Raw genomic sequence first — 27375 nt, forward strand, 5'->3', positions numbered from 1 at the left:
CACTTTACCCACCTTGCACAGCTGCTATGTAGGGCCTGAGAGAAGATGCCGACCCCAGCATTCCCATTCATATGGCCCCGGCCATATGAATGGGAAAGGGGCTTGCAGTATCCTAATCCACTACTAGCTCTGCAACTTCAGGCAGGTGACTTAATCATGTGTCCTGTTCCTCACCGAGAAATCAGCATAATGACCGAGTACATCCCATGGACCCACAGGGAAGCACTCAACTAGCGTGAGCAGCAAAGCTGCCAATGCTGTGCCTCGTGGGCTTAGTGGACCGACAGCTCTGGGCACAGCCTTCTGTCCTGCTGGGCAAAGCCCATCTACCAGCTGCCTAGGGAACAGTTTGCTGGGCTCCCCCACTGCCAGCAGAGCCAACCTCAGGGAATCCGGCTCTCCTCCCATGGCATGACACGGTTGCTTCTCCCCACACTTGCCTTATTGTCATTTACACTAAATGCTTCTTGCAGGCAGGGTCTGATGTATTTACTCACTCCCTAACATAAGCGTCTTACACACAGAGACAGAATAGGTGCTCAGTAAATGCTGCCAGCTGATTAACAGACTTTAGGCCAATTAGGCAAGAAAGCAAATGGTTTTACATCTGTGGGCATCCAATCAGCACATGACAGCCTCCACCCTGTGGCCCCAGAGCAGCCACCGCAAAGAGATTCTCAGGAGCTGACAAATCACAAAGCTGTGACAAACTCTGTCCTAAGTGGTGGGGCTGAGGGACACTGCAGAGAACTGGCTACTTCTTGGCAAGGAAAAAGGATTCTCTCTCCAAAGTTCACTGGCTTTCCTCCCTCCCTGCCTCTAGTGCACAGCACACAACTGAGTGTTTCGCTTGAGTATTTCACTGACAGGAGCCATGAGCAGTTTGATTATATATTTATTCAATCAAATCCACAAAGTGTGTTAGTGTTCCCAGCCTCAGAGGAAATAGCTTCTTTTGTTTTTAATAAATCCTTTGTGCGTTACTACTACACCATTTGGTTTCAGTTTGAAGTCAAGCAGATATGCTTTACTTAAGACTTTAAGCAGCAGACAGCCACATGGTAAATATCATTTGGAGGCAAATCATCACTTTCCTAGAAAACCTCTGGGAATGGGGCAGGAGAGGGAGTGGGGGGAGCAGAGAAACCTTACTGTGCACGTTTCATTTCTATAAGGGAACATGACCTTTGTTAGCAATGCTAGGCTGTCAGGATCTATCCTTAACATTTTCTAAGTGGTTCTCAAAGCGAAAGATCAGATTGGCGCACAGGGAATGGGTCCTAAGAAGCACTACATTCCCAGCCCCAGAGCTGGGGTTACGCCCTCTTGGTCGGAAGAAAACGGTAAGTGCTCACTAACCTGCGGTGCTCACCATGTACTTCCACTTGACCACATAGGCGTCTCCCTCGTGGAACTGCCCGATGCTCTGTTTGGGTAGCCTGCTGTAGTCAAATTCTAGGATGTGCCACACATCCACAGACACACTGGCGATCTCAAACTGCCTCCTGTCATCCCCATCCACCAAGCCGTAGCCACGACCAACATTCACCCCATCCAGCACAGTGCCGGTTGTGGCCTGGGGTGCCGGCACCATCCGTGTCACGTCATATGCCTTGGCTTCTGCCCTGGGATCTTCCTACAAGGTAATGTAAAAATGGTTCAGTGTGGCCCATTTCTACAGCCATTTCTTGTCACACTTGCTGGGGTTTCACTGTTAATGGGACAGCATAAAAGTAAGGATTTTCAGCTCTGTCTCAGCATTTAACCATGTTCTGGGGAAAGACTATGGGCCCTGAACACCCAGCCCACTACAGTGAATCAGACACCTTATAAACCTACGACACAGGCAGAGCCACTTTTCATCCAGGAGGTGGAACGCGATTGGAACCCATGTGCTGGGTCCCAGTAAACACTGGGAAGGCTTTTAGTTTCTAGGCCTATTTTGTTGGGACCTAAACCAAGGCCTGACATTTAAGACTTGATTACCAAAAGTACCTTTTGCTGGGTGAGTTCGCCGGCACTCTTCTCATTAGGCCTCTTCAGTTCCGTCCAATCCAGAAATTTCTCTTTGAACAAAATCGTCTCATTGTGTTCTGTAAGTCTCCCGAAAATTGCCCAATCCGGTCGCCCTTGTCCTTTTCTGCAAGGGTGGGTGGGTGGAGGGAGCAGATGGGGAAAGAACCGAGATTAAGCCACGTGAAAACAAAGGAAAGGAATGGAAAACAGACCCACGTGGCTACTGAAAACAACCCAGAAGACATTAGTGGTACAGAAAATGAATGGTTCCTTTTGTCAGATAAGTGACATTTTGGTATTTCAGCCTGAAGCCCTCCAAGGCTGTGTATGCAGGGAGCTGATGTGCCCGAGGCAATGTGAATCCCGTTAGGACTGGACTTTGCTTTAATTCTAGCAAATTCTTGCATTTGGGATTGGCTGGGCGCGGCGCACGGGACGGGAAGCTGGGCGAGGGCAGGAGCCACACGCACATCTTCGCCGCCGGCTTCACGTGCTCAGCCCCCTGCCGGCGTGCACCACGCCGAGGTCCCATGATGGGCAGATGGGAGCCAGCAGAGCTCACCCCGAATTCCCGATTAGCTCTGTTGCAGCGAAGCCCTCCAGGTCCAGGCACAGGTGAAGACCTCTGTTACTAAAATGGGCATACTTCGTCCACTGATCATAAAGAGAGTTTCTGCATGTGCATTTCTAGGCGGGCAGGGGCAGCACGGCCCGACCGGAGGCCTGGTCCCGCCTCAGGATCTCAGAACTTAGAACCGCTCGGCCCACAGGTAATTCCGGAAAACACCGAGTTGGGGAAACAGTGGCTGCAGAGGGCTCATGCGGGTACCGCTCCTCCTTCCAAACCAATCCTGCGTTGTGGACGGACAGCGGAAGGCGCGCGCTCCACGGTGAGACTGACGGGCCGTGCTTCCGGGCCTGCGGCGACCTCCGCTCCACCACTTCCTGCGTCGTCACGACCACTTCCTGTGTCGTCGCGACGCTGGTTCTGACGTCACGGCCATGGCCCAGCAGAGAGGCTGCCCGCTGCTAGGGAGACTGCCGGGGTGGCGCGCGAATACACACACTTGCGCCTCGTACTCGGGTAGGCCTCGGGAGCCGACTATCAGCAGCCGTGGAGCATTCAGGACTCCTTTGCCAGGCTCTGGTCTTTCACGGCAAATGTCTGCATGATTGGTTCTTTATTATAAATTCTCCCCTGCAGACGTGCTCGGATGCCTATAGGAAGAGCACTTGATCTCCGCTTTCGACACCTGATCTTTTACGTTGGGAGTCGAGCAAGCGCGAGAGGCAGCGGGTGGCAGGGTGAGGGTGAAGCTAAGAGCGGGAGCTGGAGGGTGAACCTATTCCATGTTTGAACTGGGCTAGGTCCGGAGACCTCAGAGTTCCGGCCTCCTCATCTGGAAGGAAGGGCAGGGCGCTTCATCTTGGCTGCACTTAAAACCCCTAACAGACTCTTAAGACATAATGACACAATGGCCCCACCCCACACGAATTGAGAACACATCACTCGGGCTGGCGCAGGGGCCCGGCCTGGCACATGCATTTTTTTTTAAAGCTCCTCAGGTGATTGTGATCTGGGATGTTGAGAAGCAGTGGGTTGGGGGCTCATTCATTTACTCCCAGATTTGTGATTATGTCACTGCTACATATGTTATCCATCATATGGATTTTATGCTTTGGCACTAGTTTTTCTTTTATTACATCAAATAAAATGCTCTTTGCAGCCTTAACTTCATTCCTTAAAATACTAAGGCTACAGGACCAATTTTATCTTAAATGTCCAATTCTTTAAAATGTTTCCCCACATTGACATAACTTATGATTGTTTTCATAATAATAAAATCAATAATTTGATTTTAAAACAAAACTAGATAAGAAAGTTGAAATTTGTAAAACATTAAAGCCCAGTTGCATGATATTCAACGTTCTGTGCCATTTGGTGGCACATCCATTTCTAATCTATTGTATGACACACATAATAGCACTTTTTTCCCCTGGTAGTTAAGAAAAACAACAACAATGTAAGAATTACTTTCCTTCTGATCATATTTCTTAGAGTTTGTGCATATTCTGATTTGCCAAAAAAAAAAAGTCCAGTGCACTGTAGGAAACATTAAAATTACATCATTATTTCAGTACAGTATCCTCTCTCTCACAACCTGTCCCTCAAAAGGCAGAGACATCATCTACTGCCGAATAAATGGTAAGTCCTGGAATTCAAGAGCTACACTAAGAAGGCATGAAATTACAAGGAGATATGTTGCTTTTGCACCTTCAGATCAATGGCGGAATTCCAGGTCCTGGGAAGCTTTTCAGATCAGCGTGTAATCTGCTTCAGCAATTGCTACTCATCTGCCAGGACAGCACCTGGAATGCCGCAGGTGGGAATAATTTGTGCACCTCATGAAATGAGATTGGACACAGGGTCCAGAAGACTACAGCATCTATATTTCTGCATCAGTTAGGCAAAAGCTAAATAAATGTTCTTTCTGAGAATATTCAGGGCACTGCCTGCAATCACTTATGAAAAGGAAACCCCACAGAGTGACAGTAGGTGAGCGTGGTGGGAACTCAGGCCCACTGACAGCATCCGCTCACTCTTCTATACCATTGGTAGGTGACGGAATACCTGGGAATAAGCGGATTGCATTCTCCAGGATCCAACGGGTTGATGTCACAGTTCTCGTAGTCAAAGGTTCCGTTCCATAAGTGCTTTGCCAGTTGAAAAGCTATTTTCCGTTGCGCTAATGTGACTTCTTTTCCATGCCACACGTACACTTCACTACCAAAATCAAACACCAGTACCTGGGAAGATCACAGAGAAGAACAGGGTAACTTCAAAGTCATGCTCGGGTTGAATCAGGGTCTGTACTGACAGTGAGTCAAACTGTAATGGAGCAATCTATACAAACACGAAAGGACCGCAGGGTGTGACCAGTGGGTGCCACCCTGCCATGCTACCTCTGCCATGTGGGTGTGATTTCTGTCTTGTCCTACACTTTCAAACTCCGCAGCACTTCTAATTCACAAAAGAGTTATTTAACTGTGTCTTCCTATCTTTCCTTCTTCCCTGTCTCCCTCCCTCCCTCCCTTCCTTCCTTCCTTCCTTCCTTCCTTCCTTCCTTCCTTCCTTCCTTCCTTCCTTCCTTCCTTCCTTCCTCCCTCCCTCCCTCCCTCCCTCCCTCCCTCCCTCCCTCTCTCCCTCCCTCCCTTCCTCTCTCCCTCCCTCCCTTCCTTCCCTCCCTCCCTCCCTCCCTTCCTCTCTCCCTCCGCATATAGAGGCCACGTCTTAAAGGCCAGGCACTGAGGACCAGTGAAGTGGTCTCCCCTCTATATAGTTTCAGGATCCCCCAAAGCAGACAACCATACCATACTTATATTTATAGGACTTTACTAAGTGTTTGCCAAATGAATATGTGAATATAATGCTATTTCTTATTTCCATGCCTATGGCTTATTCTTTCTTCCTAGAATAATTTCTTCATGTCCAGCAATCCAAATCCTATTCAACTCCTAACTAGGCTCAATTGCACCTTCTGTTTAAAATTACTAATTATTTCTTTTCTGTGATTTTGTTTTCCATTTAAATGCCCATGCGTGTCATACAATCCATCTAGCTTTGGATTGCATTCTTTCTAATATTCTTCCATTCAATGAAATTTAAGGTTCTTTTGTGTCTTCTCCTTTTTTTTTTTTGCAACTTTCACAATACAGAATGGTAATGACAATGTATGTATTTTTTTTTAAAGATTTTATTTATTTATTCATGAGAGACATAGAGAGAGAGACAGAGAGAGAGGCAGAGACACAGGCAGAGGGAGAAGCAGGCTCCATGCAGGGAGCCCGATGTGGGACTTGATCCCAGGTCTCCAGGATCACACCCTGGGCTGAAGGTGGCGCTAAACTGCTGAGCCACTGGGGATGCCCAATGTATGTTTTAGTAAATATTTACCCATGGGGAGGAAAAAGCTAGTATATTACCTGTCAAACCCAGATTTTATATGTAAAAAAATATATATATGCATCTATTTTTCCTGAAACTTAAGGACTGAAAAAAATTTTATTTAATGTTTATGGAAAATCAAGAGATAGGGCTAAGGAGTATTTACATTTCATTCCCTGGTTATTTTGAGATATGATTGACACCTAGTACTGAATAAGTTTAAGGCATAATGACTTGATTTACAGGTATCACAAAACGATTACCACAATTTAGTTGACATCCATCACCTCATACAGATACAAAAAGAAAAAAAATACGAAAGAAAATAAAAAAAATTTACATTTTGCCTAAGATAGAAAAGCCTTCAATGACCCATGCCTCCTCTGAACAATATTCTGAAGTCTATATTCGTATTTAAGATGGAGTGATGGTTTGAAATCACAAGTTAATACCCTTTAAAAATATGTCACTGTTCAACAACAGGTACAACCACTAGCCAGTGTTTCTCCAGCACTTCCGATCTATTTTATCAGGCCCTGTGCAAAGTGCTTTCCTGGGGAGGGTGGCACCCACACACTGTACCTCTTTTGACTGCAGAAGGGAGCACTTGGGAATCTTTCCCCAGTAGTCGTCCTCAGGGACCAGTTTGTCATCCATCAGACGGTAAATGCAGTTTGTTTCAATTATGGCTGTTTCATAAAGTTCATCTTCTTTTGGGTCTCCGGCAGCTTTGGAAATGAGAACAACAACACAGTATGACATTTTACACTGAAAAGTGGCTGGTTTAGAAGAATGAGGTAGGAGCTAAGAAAAGTCTCATGATTCTCTGAAATACAGTAAACTCTTACACTGGTAACTGGTTTGGCCACCCAGAAGCTTCCAGAAGTCTTTGGCCGCATGAGTGTGTGTATTAATTCCTTCTTCGATAGTTTGGACATATGTAGCTCTACAACCAAGTTCCCTCTTTGTCTGAATTAAACTTGCAAGTTCCGAGGCCTGGAAAAAAGGAGGAACACAATTACCTGGGTAGACAAGCCTGTGGTGAGGTGGTGTGGCATGTACTGAAATCAGAAGCAAGATATGGTGTGTATGCCAGGAAGACCATGTGACCACAGGGGCTGCAGGCAACCGGTTACTGGGTATTTTCAGCAAGGTCAAGAGAATGGAACAAAAGGACCAGGGGTACATTTCTCTAGAGCAACAGTTATTTTCAAATTCAGTAGATCACTCATGAAGTTTTTTTTAAAAATACCCATTTGCTGGGCTTTTCCCATGAGATTCTCCATCAATAAGTCTGTAGCAGTTTTTAAAAAGATTTTATTTATTTATTTATGAGAGAGAGAGAGAGGCAGAGACACAGGCAGAGGGAGAAACAGGCTCCTGGCAGGGAGCCTGATGCGGGACTCGATCCCGGGTCTCCAGGATCAGGCCCCGGGCTGAAGGCGGCCCTAAACCACTGAGCCACCCGGGCCGCCCCTGTAGCAGCATTTTTTGAAGTGATGTGCCAGTTCCTTTTTCACACAGGAGAATAGAACTTAAAAACCAGTGAGATAGGTTATAATCCTTCTAAAACATCCCACTCAAGCACCTAACAAAGGCTTGTTCGGGAGACATTTGACAAAAGAAATATTGCCTCTCCCTTCTCACTTGAATGAAACATCAGGCATTTGAGAAGCCTTGTACAGATCTAGCAACTGGTAGACATTCTATCAGTGTATAAAGGAGATGCTTAACTGAACAATTTTAATTCTTCAGATACCAACCTTTGCCTTTTCTATGACATTTGCAAACTCTCCTACCCACACGAAGCAGTAGTGAGGGGAGAGCAGGAGGAAGCAGTCCCCACTGTTGAGGGATGAAGCTCGAGGTTCGACCAGTCTTGTCTGCACGTGTCTTCTTCCTGTAAGGCAGGAGGCCAAGAGTCACCACCTTCCCAGAGAAGAGAACTCTCCAAGCCACAGGAAGGACCAGGAAGCACCCCTGCTACAGACTCTTGCAATGCTAAAGATTCTCGTCTACCAATCCCAGTTCCATGATGCAGAGGGTAGAAGGGGGTTTCTAGTGATGGCCTTCTGGATTATTCTCCCTTGTTAGCACTTTCCTAAATGTCACCAGGTGTCTTAGGATCACCACCGGTGGCCTTTTACAGCGTGTGTGTGGATTAATTAAGTTCCCGCCTCTAGGAAGGTTAGCAAATGTGCTCCTTTCCTCCTTTTAACTCATCTCCTGGTCCCTTCTCTGCACTTGGCCCACATCCTACATTTCACAGCCCCCGCCAGCCACTCCCCAGCCACAGTGTCCTCTTCCTGAGGGTTTTCACACCAAACCCAGGGCAGTCTTAGAGGGAATCAGCTTGGAGGGAAGCACTGCTTTGGGCTGCTTTCCACACCTTCTCCTAAATGACTTGATTTAGGCCTTTCCACAGTCATGCTGAGCTTGTCGCCTCTGGTCAGAACTTGGGAATGGAGGTTGGTTATTTGCACTTGTCACTAGTCCTCCAAGTGCACTAAAAAGGCCAGGGTCATGCAGAAACATAGTAACACCCTCCATGATGGATATTCCATCCATCTTCCCTGTGGTGATTTCTCTAGAATTGCTGCTGGGAGGCAGCTAAGTTTCTCCTCACAACCCAAGGCCTCTCTGTTGTCTCCCTTGCTATTGACAGAACGGGTGCTGGAGCGGAATTTAGATCAGCTTCATTGGCCTCTGCTTTCCCCAGATTCCTTCTCCAAGAACTGGCATCTCTGCCTCTGGTGCGCACTGAGCTTGCTTACCTCAGTGAGAAGTGAGTGCAGAGAGCCACGTGCAGACTTAGGGACAACTGGGACTGCATGATAACATGGTGGGGGGCCTCCCCCTGGGCAGGGGGAGGCGGCAGCAGAAGGTGAGCTTCTGGAATGGGGGACCTGGGTGCAAATTGACCTCTGCCACTCAACGGCTGCTGTGATCTCAGGCACGTCACTACCCTCTCCAAGCCTCAGTGGGTGGAATATCTCCTGCCTCACAGGATTTTGTGAAGCTCACATGACAGGAGGTAGCACAGCACCTGGCACACAGTAAGTTCTCAAAGAGCATGCATTCTCGTCCCCTTACTCAGGACTCCTGCTGTTACCAGACTAAAAGCTCTTGGTCAATGTGTGATTCCTCTCCAAGGCTCTTAGGTACCTTTAATCTGTAACAACATCAGCTTCTTATAGGGTACCGCGCTATTGTTGGAATTCTGTTCCGTCAGGTTGACGCTCCGCAGGCTGATGTTGCTGAAGTTTTCTTTACTGGCTAAGCCTGCCAGAGTGACTTCTGAGAAGTTGGAGTTGGAGGACACTGGGAGGGTTTGAATAAGGAAAAATGGGGAGGGAGAGCAAGATGGGCAGGTGAAATGACAATGTTTACAGTTAGAGGTTCATAATCGACTTTTTCTTTGAAAGTTAATCTGGGGGGGAGAACATCCCCTGGTGCGGTTATAGATGCAAGTTCAACGTTGAACCACTGTACTCAGGATTTAACTCTACGGAAAGTATCAACTGCATGTGGACACATGTCACACCTCACCTTGCAGGGAGACAAGAATTGAGGAACAATGTGGATCAGCTATTTTAGTATGACATCAGGAGCTGGACACATGTTGCAACTCCACTGAAAGCTGATATAATTCCTAACAATGTTTAGATGTTAATGCAAGCACTCTCCCCAGGAAAACCATGAAATGTCTGTCAACAAAAGTCTCTATACATCGAAAAGCAGGTACTCTTGTAGGGATGGGTTAATCCTAATCTTTTTCCTGGAGGCAAAGTGATCAACTAGGTAATCTCTTGAGGTTTTCCGCTCTCAGAATTAACACAGTCATAACACGATGCTGGGTTTTCCATGTACACTGACAAGTGTGTACTTGTCAATCATCACAGAGCCACCCCCAAAACCCCAAAAGTGGAGGTAGAGGAGGTAAAAGTACCAATAAGCCTTTACTTCTTCACTGATTGCTTTAAAAAATGTCTGTGCTAGAGAGAAATTCAGAAAATTATTTTGCTGGGATTAGGGTCTTACGCTGCTTGACAATTTGTATGGCATAGTGGTTTTGAAATATCTTTTCTTAGTCAATCGGTTACAATGAAAAGACTCAACCACTTCATATAAACACATATTTCTAAGAAAACTCTAAGCACATCGGTTTATGATTGCTAGAGGAAAATACAAATTACAGCAAGAATATTCAAACTAGCAAGATGGTGTGTACCATTAGCTCCACCAAGAAAACCACTGTTTCAGAATGAGGGACCCCACCTTATCAGGCTGAGGAGAGCAGAGCAACTCAGCTACCTCCTTGCTCCTATTCACCACTCTACTCCAAGGCCCCTGTGCTACCCAATCCATATCCCCAGTTCCGAGGCTCCTGTCAAAAGCAATTTGGTAAGCATTGGTTTAGGCATGAATTAATAACATGAAAATCTAGGATTAGGAAAAGCAGTAATTTGGGACATTTTCTCATGAGAGATCAAATGACTTGCTCTCGAACAAAAGTGGGGAATTACTGTGTTTGGGCTCCACAGAGCTGAATATGGGCTGAATTACAAAGCCCAGGGACATCCTTCTCCTCCAATCTCTTGAAAGAAAACTCGGCAAAACAGGATAATTTAAATTAACCAAGAGATGCTCCAACACTATTAAGAATCTCTGTGAAAAGCTTTTCCATTCCAGGCAAGTGTGCACGTGTGTGTGCAAATGTACTCATTTTTATTTGATGGGTGTTTTCTGAGCACCTGATTGGTGATAGCAAGGTAGAGCAAGATTAAAATCGCCTCACCACCAGTTGGCAGGCACAGAGGTGGGGTGGCAGTTCCACGTACTTACTCTTTTCTACTTTCATCCGCTTTGACTCCATGAAGGCAATGTTTAGTCTCTGCTCCGTGTACTCCTGAAGGAGATCTTCTCTGGCTGCCAGCATTTTCAAGGGGTTTCTGGAAGCCTGAACCCGGCGCTTGGGCCTAACTGCGCGCTTGTGCTCGGCCACAGAGGAGGTCAACCTGCAGAACAGAGCGGAGCTGAGGCCTCGGTCTGTATATCACCCGTGCCTGGTCTCTTTGGGGGTCTCTGATTTTATTTCCTGATTTTGTCGCAAGTCTTAACAACCCCTCCTCCTGCCCACCATTCCCTGACAAGGAGACACAGAATCTCGGAGCTGGGGGATTCAGGCCCCCTTTAGTCCGAGATCCCAGAGGCTCCTCTGATGCCACACTGTGTGGTCTCTGCCTGGAGGCTCCTCTGGCAGCTCTTTCCACTATGAGATAGCTCTGAAAGGCAAGTAGTTCTTCCGCACCCATGGACTCTTCCTACTTTTCCTGTTGGAATATTATATACGTCTACTTCTTCTGTCCCTGGAGAGCCCTACAAGAATTTACAGCCAGTCGTTGCTTCTTGATTTCTTTTTCCTCTAGACTAAACTTTCATTCATTCATTCATTTATTTACTTATTTATTTATTTATTTATTTGAGAAAGTGAGAGAGAGAGAGAGCATGAACAGGGGGAGGGTTAGAGAGGGAGAAGCAGACTCCCCATTGAGCAGGAAGACTGACTCAGGGCTTCATCCCAGGACCCTGAGATCATGACCTGAGCTGAAGGCAGATGCTTCCTGGACTGAGCCACCCAGGTGCCCCTAAATTTTTTTACACATTTTTTCAGTTTCCTTACGAACTCCCTCACAGCAAGCCCCCTCTTAACCCTTTGCGCTTTTCTGAAAAGTAACCATGGCTTTGAAGAATATATGGAAATTAAACAGGTCTAAGAGGCCAGCTATGACTGCCATACACTCACACAACTCTCTGGGGCAGACCAGACATGGGGAGGTGGGTGATCCAGTCACAGGGTTTCCTGACAGACTCCACTGCTACTCTCAATTTCCAACTGCACAGCTTCTGTGCTATTATATATCAGACTGTCCTCTGTGTGAGAGGGTGCATATAAACAGAGATATGCTTAAATACATAATGATTCAAGCAATGACATTTGGAGAAGATGAGAAATAGTTAAATAACTGTGTAAGCAAATATGCTAAATATCATTTAAAGGTGGGAAATGACAAACTGTTCATGTTTTAAGATAAAAAATTGAGAAAAACTGAAAAAAAAAAAGCAAGAAATTTATTTGGAGCAGCTTACAGAAAAAAGCATGATGACCACATGGTCTTCTTGGAGAGATGGTCACTTGGAATAAATTTGTGGGGAATAGACAAATGTGGTAGGTAGCTATGGGCTTAGCCTGCCCAGTGTCTACTCTTCCTGGCTTCTGCTAAGGAAACCTTGACATGGGCTCTGGCTCTGAAGGGCATCCTGGGACCAACTCTGGCCAATCGTCATCTCCTATCCCTCTGGCTACAAATGATTGCCTTTGGGCTGGACTCAGACTGTAGAAAATCAAGCCTGGAACTTGTGCTGGAAGACACTGCTGAGAAGAGAAGCTGCCTGTGCTGGAGTGGCCAAGTAGGGAGCCGACAAATCCACAGCTGGGATGGCCAGCTTCCACCACATGGGCTTGGCTGGAGCAAAGCAGCCCAAAGGAAAACAGGCAAGAGAAATACATCACTCTGAGGAGCCTCTGGAACCTAGTTCACACCTGCACTGCTCAGGGAGTGAACCTATAAATCCGTCCACAACTTTCTTTTGCACAAGTCAGTTTGACTTAGATTTTTTTCTGGCCCCTGCAACTGAAAGAATCCTAAAACCATGACTGCTTTCCTTAGATGGCTCAGTCATGATCCTCTGTGAAGAGAGGCCCTTGGTCATCACTGAGAAGACTCTCAGATCTATTAATTTCATAAATTATTGCAAGTTAAGCAATATGCTTTATTTGCTTTATTGATCGTCTAGCTAGTTGTATGAGTCTGAGCCCATGTGATCCAAATATTTTTCAAAGTTATGAGTAAGAGTTCAATATGACAAATGAGAGACAGTACAGAGACCTCTGGCTAAACTTATGTTCATCTAAAAATCTGCAAAACGATATTCAATTATGTGAAAAAATTCAGTGGCATTACTTTTATGGGCCAGGACAAACATCCGTGGATGTTTGCACATCTGTTCTGGAGCGCGAGTGTTTTATCTACCCCACAGCATCACATTGTCTGGCTCTAAAGAATAATCATGACAGCATAATGAAGTTCTATGGCAGAAAGAGGTGGTGGTGAGAGAATCCCTGTGGAAGGACTACATGAAGGCTGATGGAGGAATCAGCCCTTCTCAGTGGGTGAAAGACAGAAACCAAAATAACTCACTTAGGGGCATAAGGATCGAAAATGACATCGAAATCTTCGTCTAGCTCCACGGGGCTTCGTGGCACAGTATAATCCATGCTGCGGTAAAATCTGGCAAAGGTCTCGTCATCATCCAACTTCATCACCTCTTTAACAGATTTACCGGTGACAGTGAGTACAGTCTCCTGCATCCCACCAACTACAAACAGACGGAGCAAATACACGACATTAGATCTGTGTCAAAACACTACCCCAAATATGCGTCACAATAGCTTCAAAATTACTTCCCCGCTCTGTTCCAGGAGTGGAGAGAGCATGATAGTGACACCCAGGGTTCTGTGGATGCTTCCTGGGCCTTACTTGACTTTTCACGAAAGGACTGCCCATCCCCATCTGAAGCTTGCACCATGCAAGTGGTAGGAGAGGAGGCACTGCAAGCCCACTGAGTATTTCTGAACTTGTTCCTTTTGCTACTGCAGGAAAAAATGGCCTCAGCCTCATTCCAGATCAGGAATTGGCAAGAACTTTTTCTGGAAAGGGTCACATAGTAAACATTTGAGGCTGTGCAAGGGAAGCTCTATGGCCTGTGTTGCAAGCCGTCAACTCTGCTGCAGTGCAAACGGACTCTTCACAATTCACTAACAAATGAGCTTGATTCTGTTCCAAAACAACTTCATTAACAAAAAACAGGTGGAGAGCTGGATTAGTTTACTGACCCCCTGAGCTAGATCACCATAACATCTATGTAATAAGCTTTGAATTGTTTGAATTCCTTGCCTTGTCAGTTTAGTTATTACATTAAACTTTCATGTTTCTGGTATAAAGTGGTTGTCTATATGATTTCTGACCTATTGGGAAGTCATTGTCAACAGTAGCGACTCTCAGTGCTTAGTATTCAGTTTCAAGTACTGGGCATATTTTTTTAAAGATTTATTTATCTTTAGAGAGACACAGAGAGAGCACAAGTGAGGAAAGGGGCAGAAGGAGAGGGAGAGCATCCTCAAGCAGACTCTGCGCCCAGAACAGAGCCCGATGTGGGGCTTGATCTCACAACCCTGAGACGATGACCTGAGCCGCAATTAGGATTTGGTGGCTCAACTGACTGAGCCACCCAGGCACCGCTCAAATACTGTACATGTTTATTAAGAGATGACACTAGTTCTGAATATTATTCCTTTAACTTTGTATACTTCATAGACTTTTGTACTAAAACAAGAATTTCAACATTTATTCAGAAATCATTTATGATAGGTCATCTGCTACTTTACTAGAAACTGACATATACGATTTAAATTTCATCAGGCCCAAGATCATGTCGATTTTGTGTAATATCTGCTTTCAAGTATAAAAGCAAAATTACTGTGTTCCCAGTCCTGATTAGGTGACATCCCAAGGACTGACACTCAGGAATTAATCTTCCTGGAGGTCCCCAATCGAGTACAGGATGGAGTGATTCAGACCTAGGTAATCCAATCATTCCTGACTTCCCTTTTAAAACGATAATAAAGATAATGCTTTCACTATGAATCAGTGAAGTCAAATAGAAAGAAGACAATTTAACTTAGGAGGAAAAGCAATCAGAATTGTGATTTAGAGATTTTGAGAGAGAAGCACGGTTTTGCTTTTTATTTTTTTAGGTTTCCTTAGCTACTCATTGAAATATGAATCCCAGTGTGCTACAAGCACAAAAACCAAAGCTTCTCTCTGGCTTCTGACATGTACCTTTGTTATTCAGCCTTCTTAGAAAGGTTTCCAGCCTGTCCAACTTCAGGTCCGATTCCAACTGCATGTCTGGTCTGGCTTCAATATCTAGGCAGGCAGAAATCATCCATGAGAGAGTGCCATGGGGACTCTTCTGGTCTCAGACCCATTGGCGTATCAAGTGCCTTGATGACTTACCTTCCAAAGGTTTAGAAACAGGTGTGGTGCCCCTCGTTTTACTGCAAATAGGAGACGCTACTGGAGTTATGGCGGTGGGTGATGCCAAACCTGCAAAACGTCAAAGAAGCTATTTAGTATCTCAGGATCTTTCCTGGAAATTTCCAGGACCCTGGTGGATCTCCATTAGTTCCAATGTAGATTTTACAACTTACAGAATTTACACACATGCATGCATTTGCACACATACATACATTTGCAGATATCATGACTATGTAGGACAATTGCAAATGTAAGTATAGTGTTATAGTTTGTAAGGACTACAGGAGTGGAGAAGCTGTCATTCCAAAATGAACAATGAAGACAGGTGAGAGAACATGCCCATAACATGTAAATGGAATAGAAGAGCACGTGAAGCATCAGAATGTACTTGAGCAGATGGGAGTTGGGAGCCCTGAAGGCCCTTCAGGGTGGTGGAAGTAGTTCAAGAAAAAGTATATTTGCACCACATCCCACGGAGGAGGAGGAGAATGGATCATGTCACACTAGCTGGCAGGTGATGCCTGGCACTGGACTTCTCGGCAGGCTGAGATGAAGTTGGGGCAGTCTGGCCTTTGGGGGCACCACTCTGAGTGTGATTTTATTGAGCAATAACTCAAGGAGGGCTAATCTTTTAGAAAAAAGACAAAGAAGTAGATATATGTAAAGTGATTTATGATTGCTGAAGGGTCAGTATCATCTTAGGTGTGGCTGGGAATTGGCAACATGCTTTCACATGTATCCATGAAGAAGCAGAGTGGGGAATCTTCTAAGGACATATGAAAGAAAAGGATCCCAGCACAGAGAGGGTATCTGGTTGGTACAAGAAACCTTAATAAAGATAAAGATGAGTACTTTTCCCCTCACCTAAGTAGAAGGGCTTGCAAAGGAAAGTAACTAGTGTGTTTACAAAGAACAAAATGAGACGTTAATGTTCTTTGTATTCATTTGTAATAAATGTGAAATAGATGACATTGCCCCTTTAAGCATCATCTAGAGAATATGTAACTATCAGTTATTAGGAAAAATAAATGAATGAATTGCTCTGCTCCCTCCTATTAGTGGGAGAAGGATGTGTAATAGCATAATATTTTTAAAGAAAAATATTGAAATGTGGTTTGAAACTTCAGCGTTAGATGTTATTCTAGAAGTATTTCTTAAGATGTACATATATTTGCTTGATGATGTCTATAAAAATTAAAATATGTATTTCAATGACCAAACTCGCAAAAGGTTTGTATCAGTGAGAAAGCAAACTTTCTTGAAAGATAATAAAGTAAAATTTGGTATCACAGGCAGTACAAGTGTGGTAAATCATCACCTACTAAAAGGATGCACAAGAGACAGCATAAGAGTTCAAAAGCACTGAGGTCATTAACTCTGAAGCTAATAAACAGGCCCAACTCTGGAAATCTGGCCCCCTTGACCATTGGGGCACTTCCTGCCTGCGCCAGGGCTCCCACGGTGGGACATCTCTTTCCCAACTCCAGACAAGGGTTTTTCCCTAATGGATGAGGGCATATAAATTTTAATTACACGACACTGTTGAACAAAGCATTCTCCATACCTCTTTTCAGTATATGCTACATGCAGTAACCAGTCACCTACTCTTTTTAGAAACATTTTCATAGCTCTCTCATTCAAAGGCATATTTTGAAAACTTTCCTTTAAAGATAATCATAGGATACCACGGGAACCTTGTAGAATACTAATTGTCAGGTACAGTCTAGGGATATCAAAAAGTCTTAATGAGGCTCATGGAGAACAGTCTTCTGGAGTGAAGGAATGAAAACTGGGGTAGAGGGGCACCTGGGTGGCTCAGCGGTTGAGCATCTGCCTTTGGCTCAGGTAGTAATCCTGGGGTTCTGGGATCAAGTCCCACATCGGGTTCCCTGCATGGAGCCTGCTTCTCACTCTGCCTGTGTCTCTGCCCCTCTCTCTGTGTCTCTCATGAATAAATAAATAAAATGTTTAAAAAAAAATCAGGGTATATAGCACACTTCTTGCCAACTCGTCGATATGTCGCAACCTGATGGGCTGTTCGCAAAGTCTGTGGCTGTAGCAGAGGGGTTATTTTACTCTGCTGTGTGTGAGTACAGCACACTGGATGCCCTATTACTGCAAATCAGAAAGAACTGGTGATTCAAGTGAAACATGTAGCTCAGCAGGTGGTAAAAAGTATTAGAGAAACAGGATGCAGCTTTTTCATGAGATTAAAAGTAGAAGAAAATTACTTCCTGAGCAAGCCATAACAGCACCTGTTAAATGAAGATCCTGGATCTATTCAAGAAATGTAAAAGCCAACTCCTGCCCTAAAGGGATAAGAATTTCTCTAACCTTGCTCTCCAAACTGGCAGAAGAGCAAATCCACTTCTGACATCACTGTGGACAGGGACAGCGTGTTTGGTAATAAGGGCCTGCTTACAAATAAATGGTTATTTTTAAGATGGTAGAGGAAGAAAGAAACCAAAGTAAAAGGTTATCAGGATAAAGGCCCAGGCTAAAAGTTGGAAGACATGGACTCTGGTTCAAGCTCCCGCTTGAGTTCTTAACCAGCATGGACCTCTGGGTCTGCTTTTGTTAACACAGGGATGGGGCTCAGGCCAAAGTAGTTTAACACAAGTATAGAGGTCTGTGATCCGATGAAGAAACTCTGCAAATACCACCTTATTAGGCAGAAGCAAATTATCCTCTGCTTTCTTCCACCAAGATTTGAGTTAATCATAATCCAGGGTTTCTCCTCCTTTTCTTCGGCAAATATTTATTATGAGCCTATAATGAGTTAGGCACTATTTATAAGTGAGGATCCCAAAAGGTTTCCAGGGAAGTATGAATTGAGAAAGCTGATGACAATGTACGTTAGCTCTAAGTATGTGTGAGCACTTTTATCACTAAGTCAGGAAGTTATTTTTAAAATAAGACCTTAGAAAATGAAGGTAAATGCATATAAGTGATGAAGGGACCCCAGATTTTAACCATTTCCTGCCAGATATGAAGCCTCACAGCTTTACTGACCATAAAGTGACTTCACTGACCATGTGAGGTGTTAGTCAATTTCTAAATCTTTCAATACTGGCTACAAATCAGTGCTAAGAGCTCAGTGGCAAAGAAATGACCGTCTGCAGGGAAACCCACTTCCTCAGAATGACATACATCATTCTTAATAGATGTATCTTGTAGGCATATATTAAGACCTATCTGGAAATAGGGCTTTGAAAGCCAGAGAATTCTAGTTTGATGGAAAGGGACCTAGGAATTACTCTAAAAAAGAGAAGACATAAACTCTTTTTTTATTGACAAAGGCTTATTTGGGCTAGCTGATTGCCAGATGTCAAGAAAATGAAAATAATCTAAAAGCAATTATGGGAAAGGACTAAGATTTGTTAGAAGACTTGCAATTGCTTTTGAAATCTGTACTCAAATTCCAAATGGCTGAATTTTGAAATGTGACTAATTGTATTTTGCTTCTTACATGAAGAGGACACTATCTAGGAAGAAAAAGTTTTCAGTAGGAATAACTCACAAAACCTACCCCAAAAAAGGTTTACACGACTTCAATTAAGAGTAAAAACTAGGTATGCCCGGGTGGCTCAGCGGTTTAGTGCTGTCTTCAGCCCAGGGCGTGATCCTGGAGACCCGGGATTGAGTCCCACATCGGGCTCCCTGCATGGAGCCTGCTTCTCCCTCTGCCTGTCTCTCTCAACTAAATAAATAAATCTTAAAAAAAAAAAAAGTAAAAACTAAAACAAGACCATGGCTTGATTTATTTTACTGGGTTATTGTCACACGCCACCCTCTCGTCTGTGGGCAATAGAGTGTGCCCCGCCCCTCCCCCCGCATGCACACCTGCACACACAGGTATGCCCACCTCCCCATGTACACAGGCATGCACACCTGCACACACAGGTATGCCCACCTCCCCATGTACACTGCTGACCTTTCTTCACCATTCTGCCAGCCACCGTAAACTGGGTGGAGTCGTTGGCCGCTCCTTTGCCTTTTGTCTTCCAAGCTTCTTCTCTCACAGTGATGAGATGCTTCCTCTCTTCGATAGTCATCTGGCTCTCTCGACTTTCTGTGACCCGCTGTTTATAAGGTGTACCAGGAACAAAATGGGACAGGGAAAGGACAAAGACGTGAATTTCAGCAGGTGGCATTTTGTGAGCTGAAGAGCAGGCAAACAGGCAGGAGCACTACATTGTCCCCAAAGTGTCAGTAACTGCCCTAGCTGAAATAGGCTTGGCGTCCTTACTTCCAGCTTGGGCTAGAGATCACCATCAACAACACTGAAACTTTAGGTTAAGACTTTTGATTTTGTTCCCACTCATTTGTTTGGAATACCAGGACACCCAAACGAATGATACCCTGTAAATAATGAACAAAACTAGAGACTCTCTCCATGCCATGAGTTTTAAAGCTGCTCAGTTTTACCTAGCTAGCTAAAAACCCCCTTGATTAGGAAATTTTATCCATATATTCTCACAAAAAGATATGATCAATCCAGAAAAATATTACCCACTTCAGTGTACGAGGACCATGGTGAATTATAAAAGAGAGAAAGCTGAGTGGGAAAAAGGTGCGCTACAGGAAGGTTTTCTGGAATTCCGCACGCTTTCTCCTACACAGCTCTGTGACATGGGCCATTGGAAGCAGGTCAGCCCCCAAAAGAGACTTCTGGGTCACAGTGGGTCTGACACCGAGGATGAATTGTGCTGTAGACATAACCTACATACAGAATAACATTGCCACCTAAAGACTGCTTTTGAAAGCTTCTAATTGGGGTTCTAGAGATACCTGCATCTTCAGTTTCTAAGGCCTTGGTGGACTCATTTGACTTGGGAGAAAGAGGTTTAGGGGACTGAGAGAGGCCGGGAGAAGGGGGGGAGGTGGACAGGACTGGGAAAGGGGATGAGCTAAGTGAGAGTAGGAGGAGCAGGAGGCAGAGGACTGAGTGCTGGGGGTACTCAGGGCCAGTGCAGAGAAAGCAGTGTGCCAGGAACACAGTGTGGATGACCAGCGGCAGGACGACACCGGGGCGGGAGGTCCTAAATGCTGGTAGGACAGCATTTGCTTCCCCTCCTCTTCCGCTCTGTCTCTCCTCTCATCACCAAACCCCCTCAGAATTACTTGGAATTAGGGTCAAATGAGGCACAAATCATGAGGGTAGAAATTAAAAGAGTTTTTACATTTTTTGATAATTTTTAATTTTGATAGAATTAAAATTTATCAAGTGGCAGGTGCCACAGGAGTGAGTGGTAAGGAAGGAAGAGAGGAAGAGCCTCTGCCCCGAGGAGAAGGAGCTTCCCTCATGTGCTTGGCTGTCCACCCCAAGGTTGCCCTGATGACCGGGGCTCTGAAGCTGGTGTGGACTCCTGGCTTTGTGCTTTGGCTTTAACCTGAGCCCTTTCTCAGACATGAGGTGGGCCATTCCTGCTGGGGCTTTGCTTTCAAACTACTGGTGAGCTCGCCTTAACCTCTTCTGGCAGGAGCCCCAGCTCCACCTCCCTAGTTCAGTTTTTCTTTGGATAAGAAGCAATAGAGATCAAGGTGATCATAGACCTTCCACTGACAACAGTCAGAAACTCAGGAGAACCCTGAGGGAAGCACCTCTGATTCTGTTCCTCCCCACTGTCTATCCAATTGACTTCCTGTAACTGACCAACAGAAAAAAACCTTCTAGATCCATTCAGCAAGAAAGTAGAGATAAGCAAAGTTTATCTTCTGAAAGCACTGGGATGATGGAGGGTGATACAGAAGAGAGCTCCTTCTCTCCTTCCCACATCTGCCCTGACCACATTTGTGTTTTAAGCCATGAGCATGGACTTCTCCATCATCTAGTTCATGAATCTTTTACAGAATTCTACAGAGTAATTGCAGCCAGAATAGATTTTGAGATCTTTGGTAATAATTTAAATTAGGGGGCAGCCCCAGTGGCACAACGGTTTGGCGCCACCTGCAGCCTGGGGTGTGATCCTGGAGATGGGGGATCGAGTCCCACGTCAGGCTCCCTGTGTGGAGCCTGCTTCTCCCTCTGCCTGTGTCTCTGCCTCTCTCTCTCTCTCTCTGTCTCTATGAATAAATAAATAAAATCTTTAAAAAAATTTAAATTAGGTTAAAACCTTTTTTCCTGAGGAGACATGGCAACTAAAGGCAAGGCCCAACCCTGGCCTGAATCATAGATGGGGTGGGGCGGGAGCTAAATGAGACATAGCTTGTGGGAGGGGAGGGGGACTAACACAGCTGGAAATGGACTGTGCATGAGACATTGCATCAATGTTACATTTCCTCATCTTGATGACTGTATCGTGCTTACGGAAGTGAGCTAGACTGAATGTTTGCAGGCCCCAAATTTCATTATGTTGAAACTTAATCCCCAGTGTGATGTATGAGGAGGTGAGGCCTTTGGGAGGTGTTAAGTCAGGAAGGTGGAGCCCTCCTAAAAGAGGAGGAACGCCCTCATAAAGGACACCCCAGAGAGCTCCCCTGCTCCTCGCACCATGTAAGGATGCGGTAAACAGATGGTCCTCTAAAAACAGCAAGCAGGCTCTCACATGACACAGAATCTACTGGTGCCTTGGTCTTGAACTTTCAGCCTCCAGCACTGTGAGAAGCCAATTTCTGTTGTTTATAAGCCATTCAGCCTATGGTGTTCTGTTAGAGGGGAGCCCCAACTCTACATATCATATACATGTACATAAGACAGGAGTGGGGAGGGGGAGAGCAGCAGGGGAGGGGGCAGGGTTGAGGGAAGAGGAGACAGCAGCCGGGTGGCCACTGAACGCCAACGGTCAGTGGCTCTGGTAAAGGGTATATGAGAGAGCCCTATCACGGCACCTTTTTTATAAGTTTTAAATTTTATCAAATTAAAATATTATTCCAAAGTTAAAAACCCTTTTACTTTACCTTCCCACTCATGATTGGTGAGATGACCCTAATTCCAAGTAACTCTCTGAATCATATTCCCTTATTGAATAAACTCTGAGGTTGACTTGCCAGGAAGACCTCATCAAAATTCAAAAAAAGATAATACATTTTCTTTCTAAAATGAAGTTTCAGGAGTGAATTTTAATCCAATCAATACAGCACTTAGCTTAAAATATTTTGATAAAAACATGATAAAGTGCCAAGGAAGCTTGCTTCTCCAAAAATCTCAGATACCCCTAGTTCTGGTGAGCTTGGTAATGTATCTCCAAAGTCCTGGGTGTGGTGGTGGGGTGTGGTTCATGAATCAAAAAAATGGAATCCCTAAATCCACAACTCCATTTCCCAAAGCACTCAGATTCCCCTGGAGCTCCTGCAAGGACGTTGAAGCTGTGAGCCCAGGAATGATACAGCTGTTACAGGCTTGAAAGCTTCCAGTAGTCTGCCAGATGTTTGTCAAGGAATATTTTTTTACTCCCCTCTCAAGCATAATATCAAACATGCAAGTTTTTGCTTCTTTATCCTAACTTGACAACTTAGTGAACTTGGTTTAGGGCCTCTAACTCCTTTATCTGACTTCAGGTGGCTCTACACTGGGGTGAGAAATATGCAGCTTATTTATCCACTGAAAAGATTAATACAATTTCTCACAAGCTGCTATTTAATTTCTGAACTCAAAATGTGAGAACAAGATACACATGTTTGCCCATTGACTTTTTTTTTAGCTTTAAATATCATTATTGTCTTGTTTTTCCCTTCTTAGTTTTTCTTTCCTTGTTTAGAGAAGGATGTAGTATATATCATAATAAGTGCCATTTTCCAGGCTTGTCCAGCATTAGCTAATGATGTTTAAGATTGACTGGAATAGTAAGGAAGTTGGGACAGGAAATGAAGAAGTCCTACCCCATCTGCTTCAAATGCTGATCCCATGAATGTGGTATAGAGAAATGGAGACAGCAAGGGGAAGGAATAAGCGTGTGTGTATGTATGTGTGTGTGTATAAGGCAGTGAAATAGCTGGGAAGAAAGGCAGGTCTTAGGGATGGAGAGAGACTTGGTAAGACACAGTATGAAGTTAGGCCACAGATCAATCCGCAAGAGTGTTTTCAGGTTCCTGCATTGTCACTGATGGGTTTGCTTCTGTCTACCCACTGAGAATGCATACTGCAAATCCTCCCACATGTTGCTGACACAGAGAGGTGACATGAGAAGATAGAGCAAATCTAACATGCTTCACTAGGATTAGTACAGATTTAAGGGTAAAATTCTTCCACAACTGGAGAGCTTCATGGATAGAGAATACTGTGATCTGGCTTTAAAATTTTTATTTTATTCATGTCTACTTAAGCTAAAGGAATTTTAAGAGCATAGATTAAGTAGTAGAAATAAAGTGACAAGTCAGTCACTTTATTTCTGCTTTTCAAAAATGCTACTGCCATTTAGAATTCTGTATACTGTTAAAGAAATGTGGCTTTGCCCCAACCTTCAGTGACTTCACTCCCTTGTCACTGCACACAGCCTTAGATGGCCTGAAGAAAACATGAAGAAAGATCTTAACTAGGCTTAGCCCTCAAACTAACCATAATCTGGTCCTGCCACCATCTACTAGCAATTAAGATGAAGGGAGGGGAATACAGGGAAATCTTACTCTGGAAGAGTCATGAGGCACATGGGGAAGAAGGAAATGCATGTTAAAGCCCAACAAAGAGACAAAAAGTCCATTTCAACAGAACATATGTCCTGTTGTAATGCTCTGTTTTCTTTCCTGAGCCTCTGCATTAGCGAACACGGATACCAGGACTGCAGGAGGTAAGGAGTCTCCGAGAACACTGACGAGCTAGTGCTACAAAGGCTAGTACATAAAATATCTGGGAAAATTGTCAAGATATAAAAATATAGAATTTTAAAGCTACTTTAATTTTGAAGCAGTTAATCATAAACTACCTTTAAATTTTTCTTTAAATTTAAAAATGTGTGAAGAGATATTCCATGTTCATGGATTGGAAGCTGCAATACTGTCAAGAAGCCTGTTCTTTCCAATGTGATCTACAGACTTAGTGAAATTTTAATTAAAATCTCAGCAAGTTACTTTGTGGATACTGATGAACTGATTCTAACGTTTATATGGAGAGGGGAAAAGACCTAGAATAGCCAAAACAATATTGAAGGAGAAGACCAAAGTTGGAGGACTGACACTATCCGACTAGAAGACTTACTATGAAGCTACTGTCAAGCTACAATCAAGAAAGTGTGGTATTAGTGGAAAAATCATATAAATAGATCAAGAGAACAAAATTGGGAGCCCAGAAATATACTCATACAAATATACTCAACTAACTTTGAAAGATCCAAGGCAATACAATGAACATAACACAGACTTTTCAACAGATTGTGCTGGAACAACTAGATATCCACGGCCAAGAAAAAAAAAAAAAAAAGAATCTAGACACAGACTTTACACCTTTCACAAAAAGTAACTCAAGGTGGATCATAAATCCAAATATAAAATGACAAGTTTATAGCAGATAGCATAGAAGAGAAACCTAGGTTACCCGGAATTCAGTGATGACTTTTTAGATAAATCACTAATGAAAGAAAGAAATGATAAATTGAAATTCATTGAAATAGGAAAGCCTTTGCTCTATGAACACACTGTCAAGAGAATGAGCAGTCAAGCCACAGACTGAGAGAAAATATTTGCAAAAGACACATCTGATAAAGAAATGTTATCCAAAATGTACAAAGAACTCTTAAAACAATAAGAAAACAACCAATTAAAAAATGGATGAAGATCTGAACAGACATCTCACCAGAGAAGACATATGTGTGGCAAATAAGCACATAAACAGGTGTTCCATATCACTTGTCATTAGGGAACTGCAAATTCAGACAACAATGAGGTACCACCATACACCCATTAGAATAGCCAAAATCCAGAACACCGACAACACCAAATGCTGGTGAGGATGTGCAGCAACAGGCACTCTTATTTTTTGCTGGTGGGAATGCACTTTGGTACAGTCACCTTGCAAGACAGTTTGGCAGTTTCTGACAAAACTACACATACTCTTAACATATGCTCCTTGATACCCAAATGAGTTGAAAATTTATACACAAAAACCTGCATACGGATATTTTAGCAGCTTTATTTATAATTGCCAAAACTTGGAAGCAACCAAGATGCCCTTCAGTAAGCAAATGGATAAATAAACTGTGGTACGTGCTTGCTTCAGCAGCACATATACTAAAATTGGAATGATACGGAGATTAGCATGGCCTCTTGCACAAGAATGACACACAAATTCATAAAGTGTTTCATATTTTTAAAACAAACAAAAACTGTGGTTGATATAATCTGGAGAGAGAATATTATTCAGCACTAAAAAGAAAGAAGCTGTCAAGTCATGAAAAGACAAAGAGGATCCTTAAGTACGTATGACACAGTGAAAGAAGCCAATCTGAAAAGGGTACATGCTACAGGATTCCAGCTATATGACATTTTGGAAAAGACAAAACCATCGAAACAGTAAAGAAATTGCCAAGGATTAGAGGGAGGGAGGGAGGTATAAATAGATGGGGTGCATAGGTTTTTAGGGCAGTTAGACTAGTCTATATGATACTATAAGGATGGATATATATCATTACACATTTGTCAAAATCTGGAGAATGTGCATCATGAGTGACCCCAAATATAAACTATGGACATTGGGCACTGATGATGTGTCAATATAGGTTCAACAAGTTTAACAAATGGACCACTCTGGTGTGGGATGTTGGTAGTAGGGGAAGGCTAAATATGTGTGTGGGAGGGGGCCAGAAGGTATATGGGAAATCTCTATACTTTTGGCTCAATTTTGCTGTGAATCGAAAACTCCTTTAAAAAAAAATTAAGCTTATTAAAAGTATGTATATATGTGTGTGTATCTATATAATAAATATAATTTTTATTTAAAGACTTCAATAATAGATCTTGTGTTTTCGAGTTTAATAGGACTTATTCAGAAGAAACAACCCATTCACTCCCGACCCCGACCCCCTTGGCAATAGAATAGCAAGTGCGCTCCAGATTTCAGCCTGTTTTTGAGGGTGGCTACTGCTGTCTGGGTAGGGCTGGGCTTCAGAGGACCCCAGGCGAGTGAGGGGAGAGGCTGCCTTAGGGAGAAATGCAGTGAGTTTCCACGGTGAAGATATAGATGAAGTAGGAGGGGGTGCTCTCTCTGCTCTCTATGACAGCACTCTGTCAATTTCATATTTGAAATGAGGTCTCAGTACCTCTTACTCAAAGACTTGTTTGGTCACCACCTAGTCCTAAAGGAACAGTATAGTCATGACATCTTTAGTTAGAGCTCACCTTGGAGGTAAGAAAGTCCCAGCTCTGCTGAGGAGACAGAGGCGCTCAGAGGGAAATGACTAGGTTAAGGTCCCTCAGCTGGAGGGAGGCTAGAATTTGGGACTTATGATGAATTGGATATAGGCACTTCTCATGGCTATTTTGAGACCAGGGACATTCCAAGGGGAGTAAAAAACAATCACTGGTACTTTGAGCTTTAAATATGATCATGGGGATCCCTGGGTGGTGCAGCGGTTTGGCGCCTGCCTTTGGCCCAGGGCGTGATCCTGGAGACCCAGGATCGAATCCCACGTCCGGCTCCCGGTGCATGGAGCCTGCTTCTCCCTCTGCTGTGTCTCTGCCTCTCTCTCTCTCTCTCTCTCTGTCTGTGACTATAATAAATAAATAATAAATAAATAAAATAGTTTAAAAAAATAAATAAATAAAAATAAATAAATAAATATGATCATGTATTATGTATGCACCAACTGAATTATTCAGCCCAAGCCAGGTCTCCCTTTCTGGGCTGGGGTTCAGGTGAGGTACAGTGAAGACAGAGACTAAGGGGCAGGGGGTCTGTGGTTTCTCATCCCAGAAAATCACTGCAAGCTCCTGTCTGAATGGTCTCTTCCTTGCTGTATCTTCCTCTCCAACCAATCCACACCCATCTATCTCTACCACATCTTCCTTCATCGAGCTAAGCAAGATAGCACTGTCCCTGAGCGGGGGCAGGAACTCTGGTGTATCCTTGGGCTTCCGACTTCCCTTAGGATATAAAGCTTGGACATTAAAGGGGGAAATTTTCCTCTAGACCCAGTCTCATGATTACAAGGTGAATTAATGCCATCAAGTCTACCTCAAAGTCTGATCCAAGGATGGAATGTGTGTGACTGACTCTAAATATATGAAAAACCGATCACACACACACACACACACACACACACACATTGAAATGCAGCAAAGGAGTTATTTCCCCAAAGGAAACAAGTTCTTCCCTACTGCTCA

The 27375-nt window shown here is 43.9% G+C and overlaps 1 protein-coding gene and 1 non-coding gene across 2 annotated transcripts in view; one reads left to right on the plus strand and one right to left on the minus strand.

Annotated features, from left to right (window-relative positions):
* Positions 1 to 27375, minus strand: part of SVIL (supervillin) — a 103342-nt gene that overhangs the window by 16813 nt on the left and 59154 nt on the right. The window contains 12 exon segments of the mRNA XM_038529910.1: positions 1360 to 1636; positions 1996 to 2140; positions 4649 to 4824; positions 6545 to 6690; positions 6811 to 6958; positions 7726 to 7862; positions 9128 to 9283; positions 10808 to 10980; positions 13225 to 13402; positions 14926 to 15012; positions 15103 to 15192; positions 19058 to 19205. Of these exon segments, the coding sequence (XP_038385838.1) occupies positions 1360 to 1636; positions 1996 to 2140; positions 4649 to 4824; positions 6545 to 6690; positions 6811 to 6958; positions 7726 to 7862; positions 9128 to 9283; positions 10808 to 10980; positions 13225 to 13402; positions 14926 to 15012; positions 15103 to 15192; positions 19058 to 19205 (1861 nt within the window).
* On the plus strand, positions 25261 to 25365 carry LOC119870618. The gene has a single exon (XR_005356267.1). It is a non-coding gene; the product is annotated as a U6 spliceosomal RNA (small nuclear RNA).

This window comes from Canis lupus, chromosome 2 (genome assembly GCF_011100685.1).
Source record: "Canis lupus familiaris isolate Mischka breed German Shepherd chromosome 2, alternate assembly UU_Cfam_GSD_1.0, whole genome shotgun sequence".
Taxonomy (NCBI): Eukaryota; Metazoa; Chordata; class Mammalia; order Carnivora; family Canidae; genus Canis; species Canis lupus.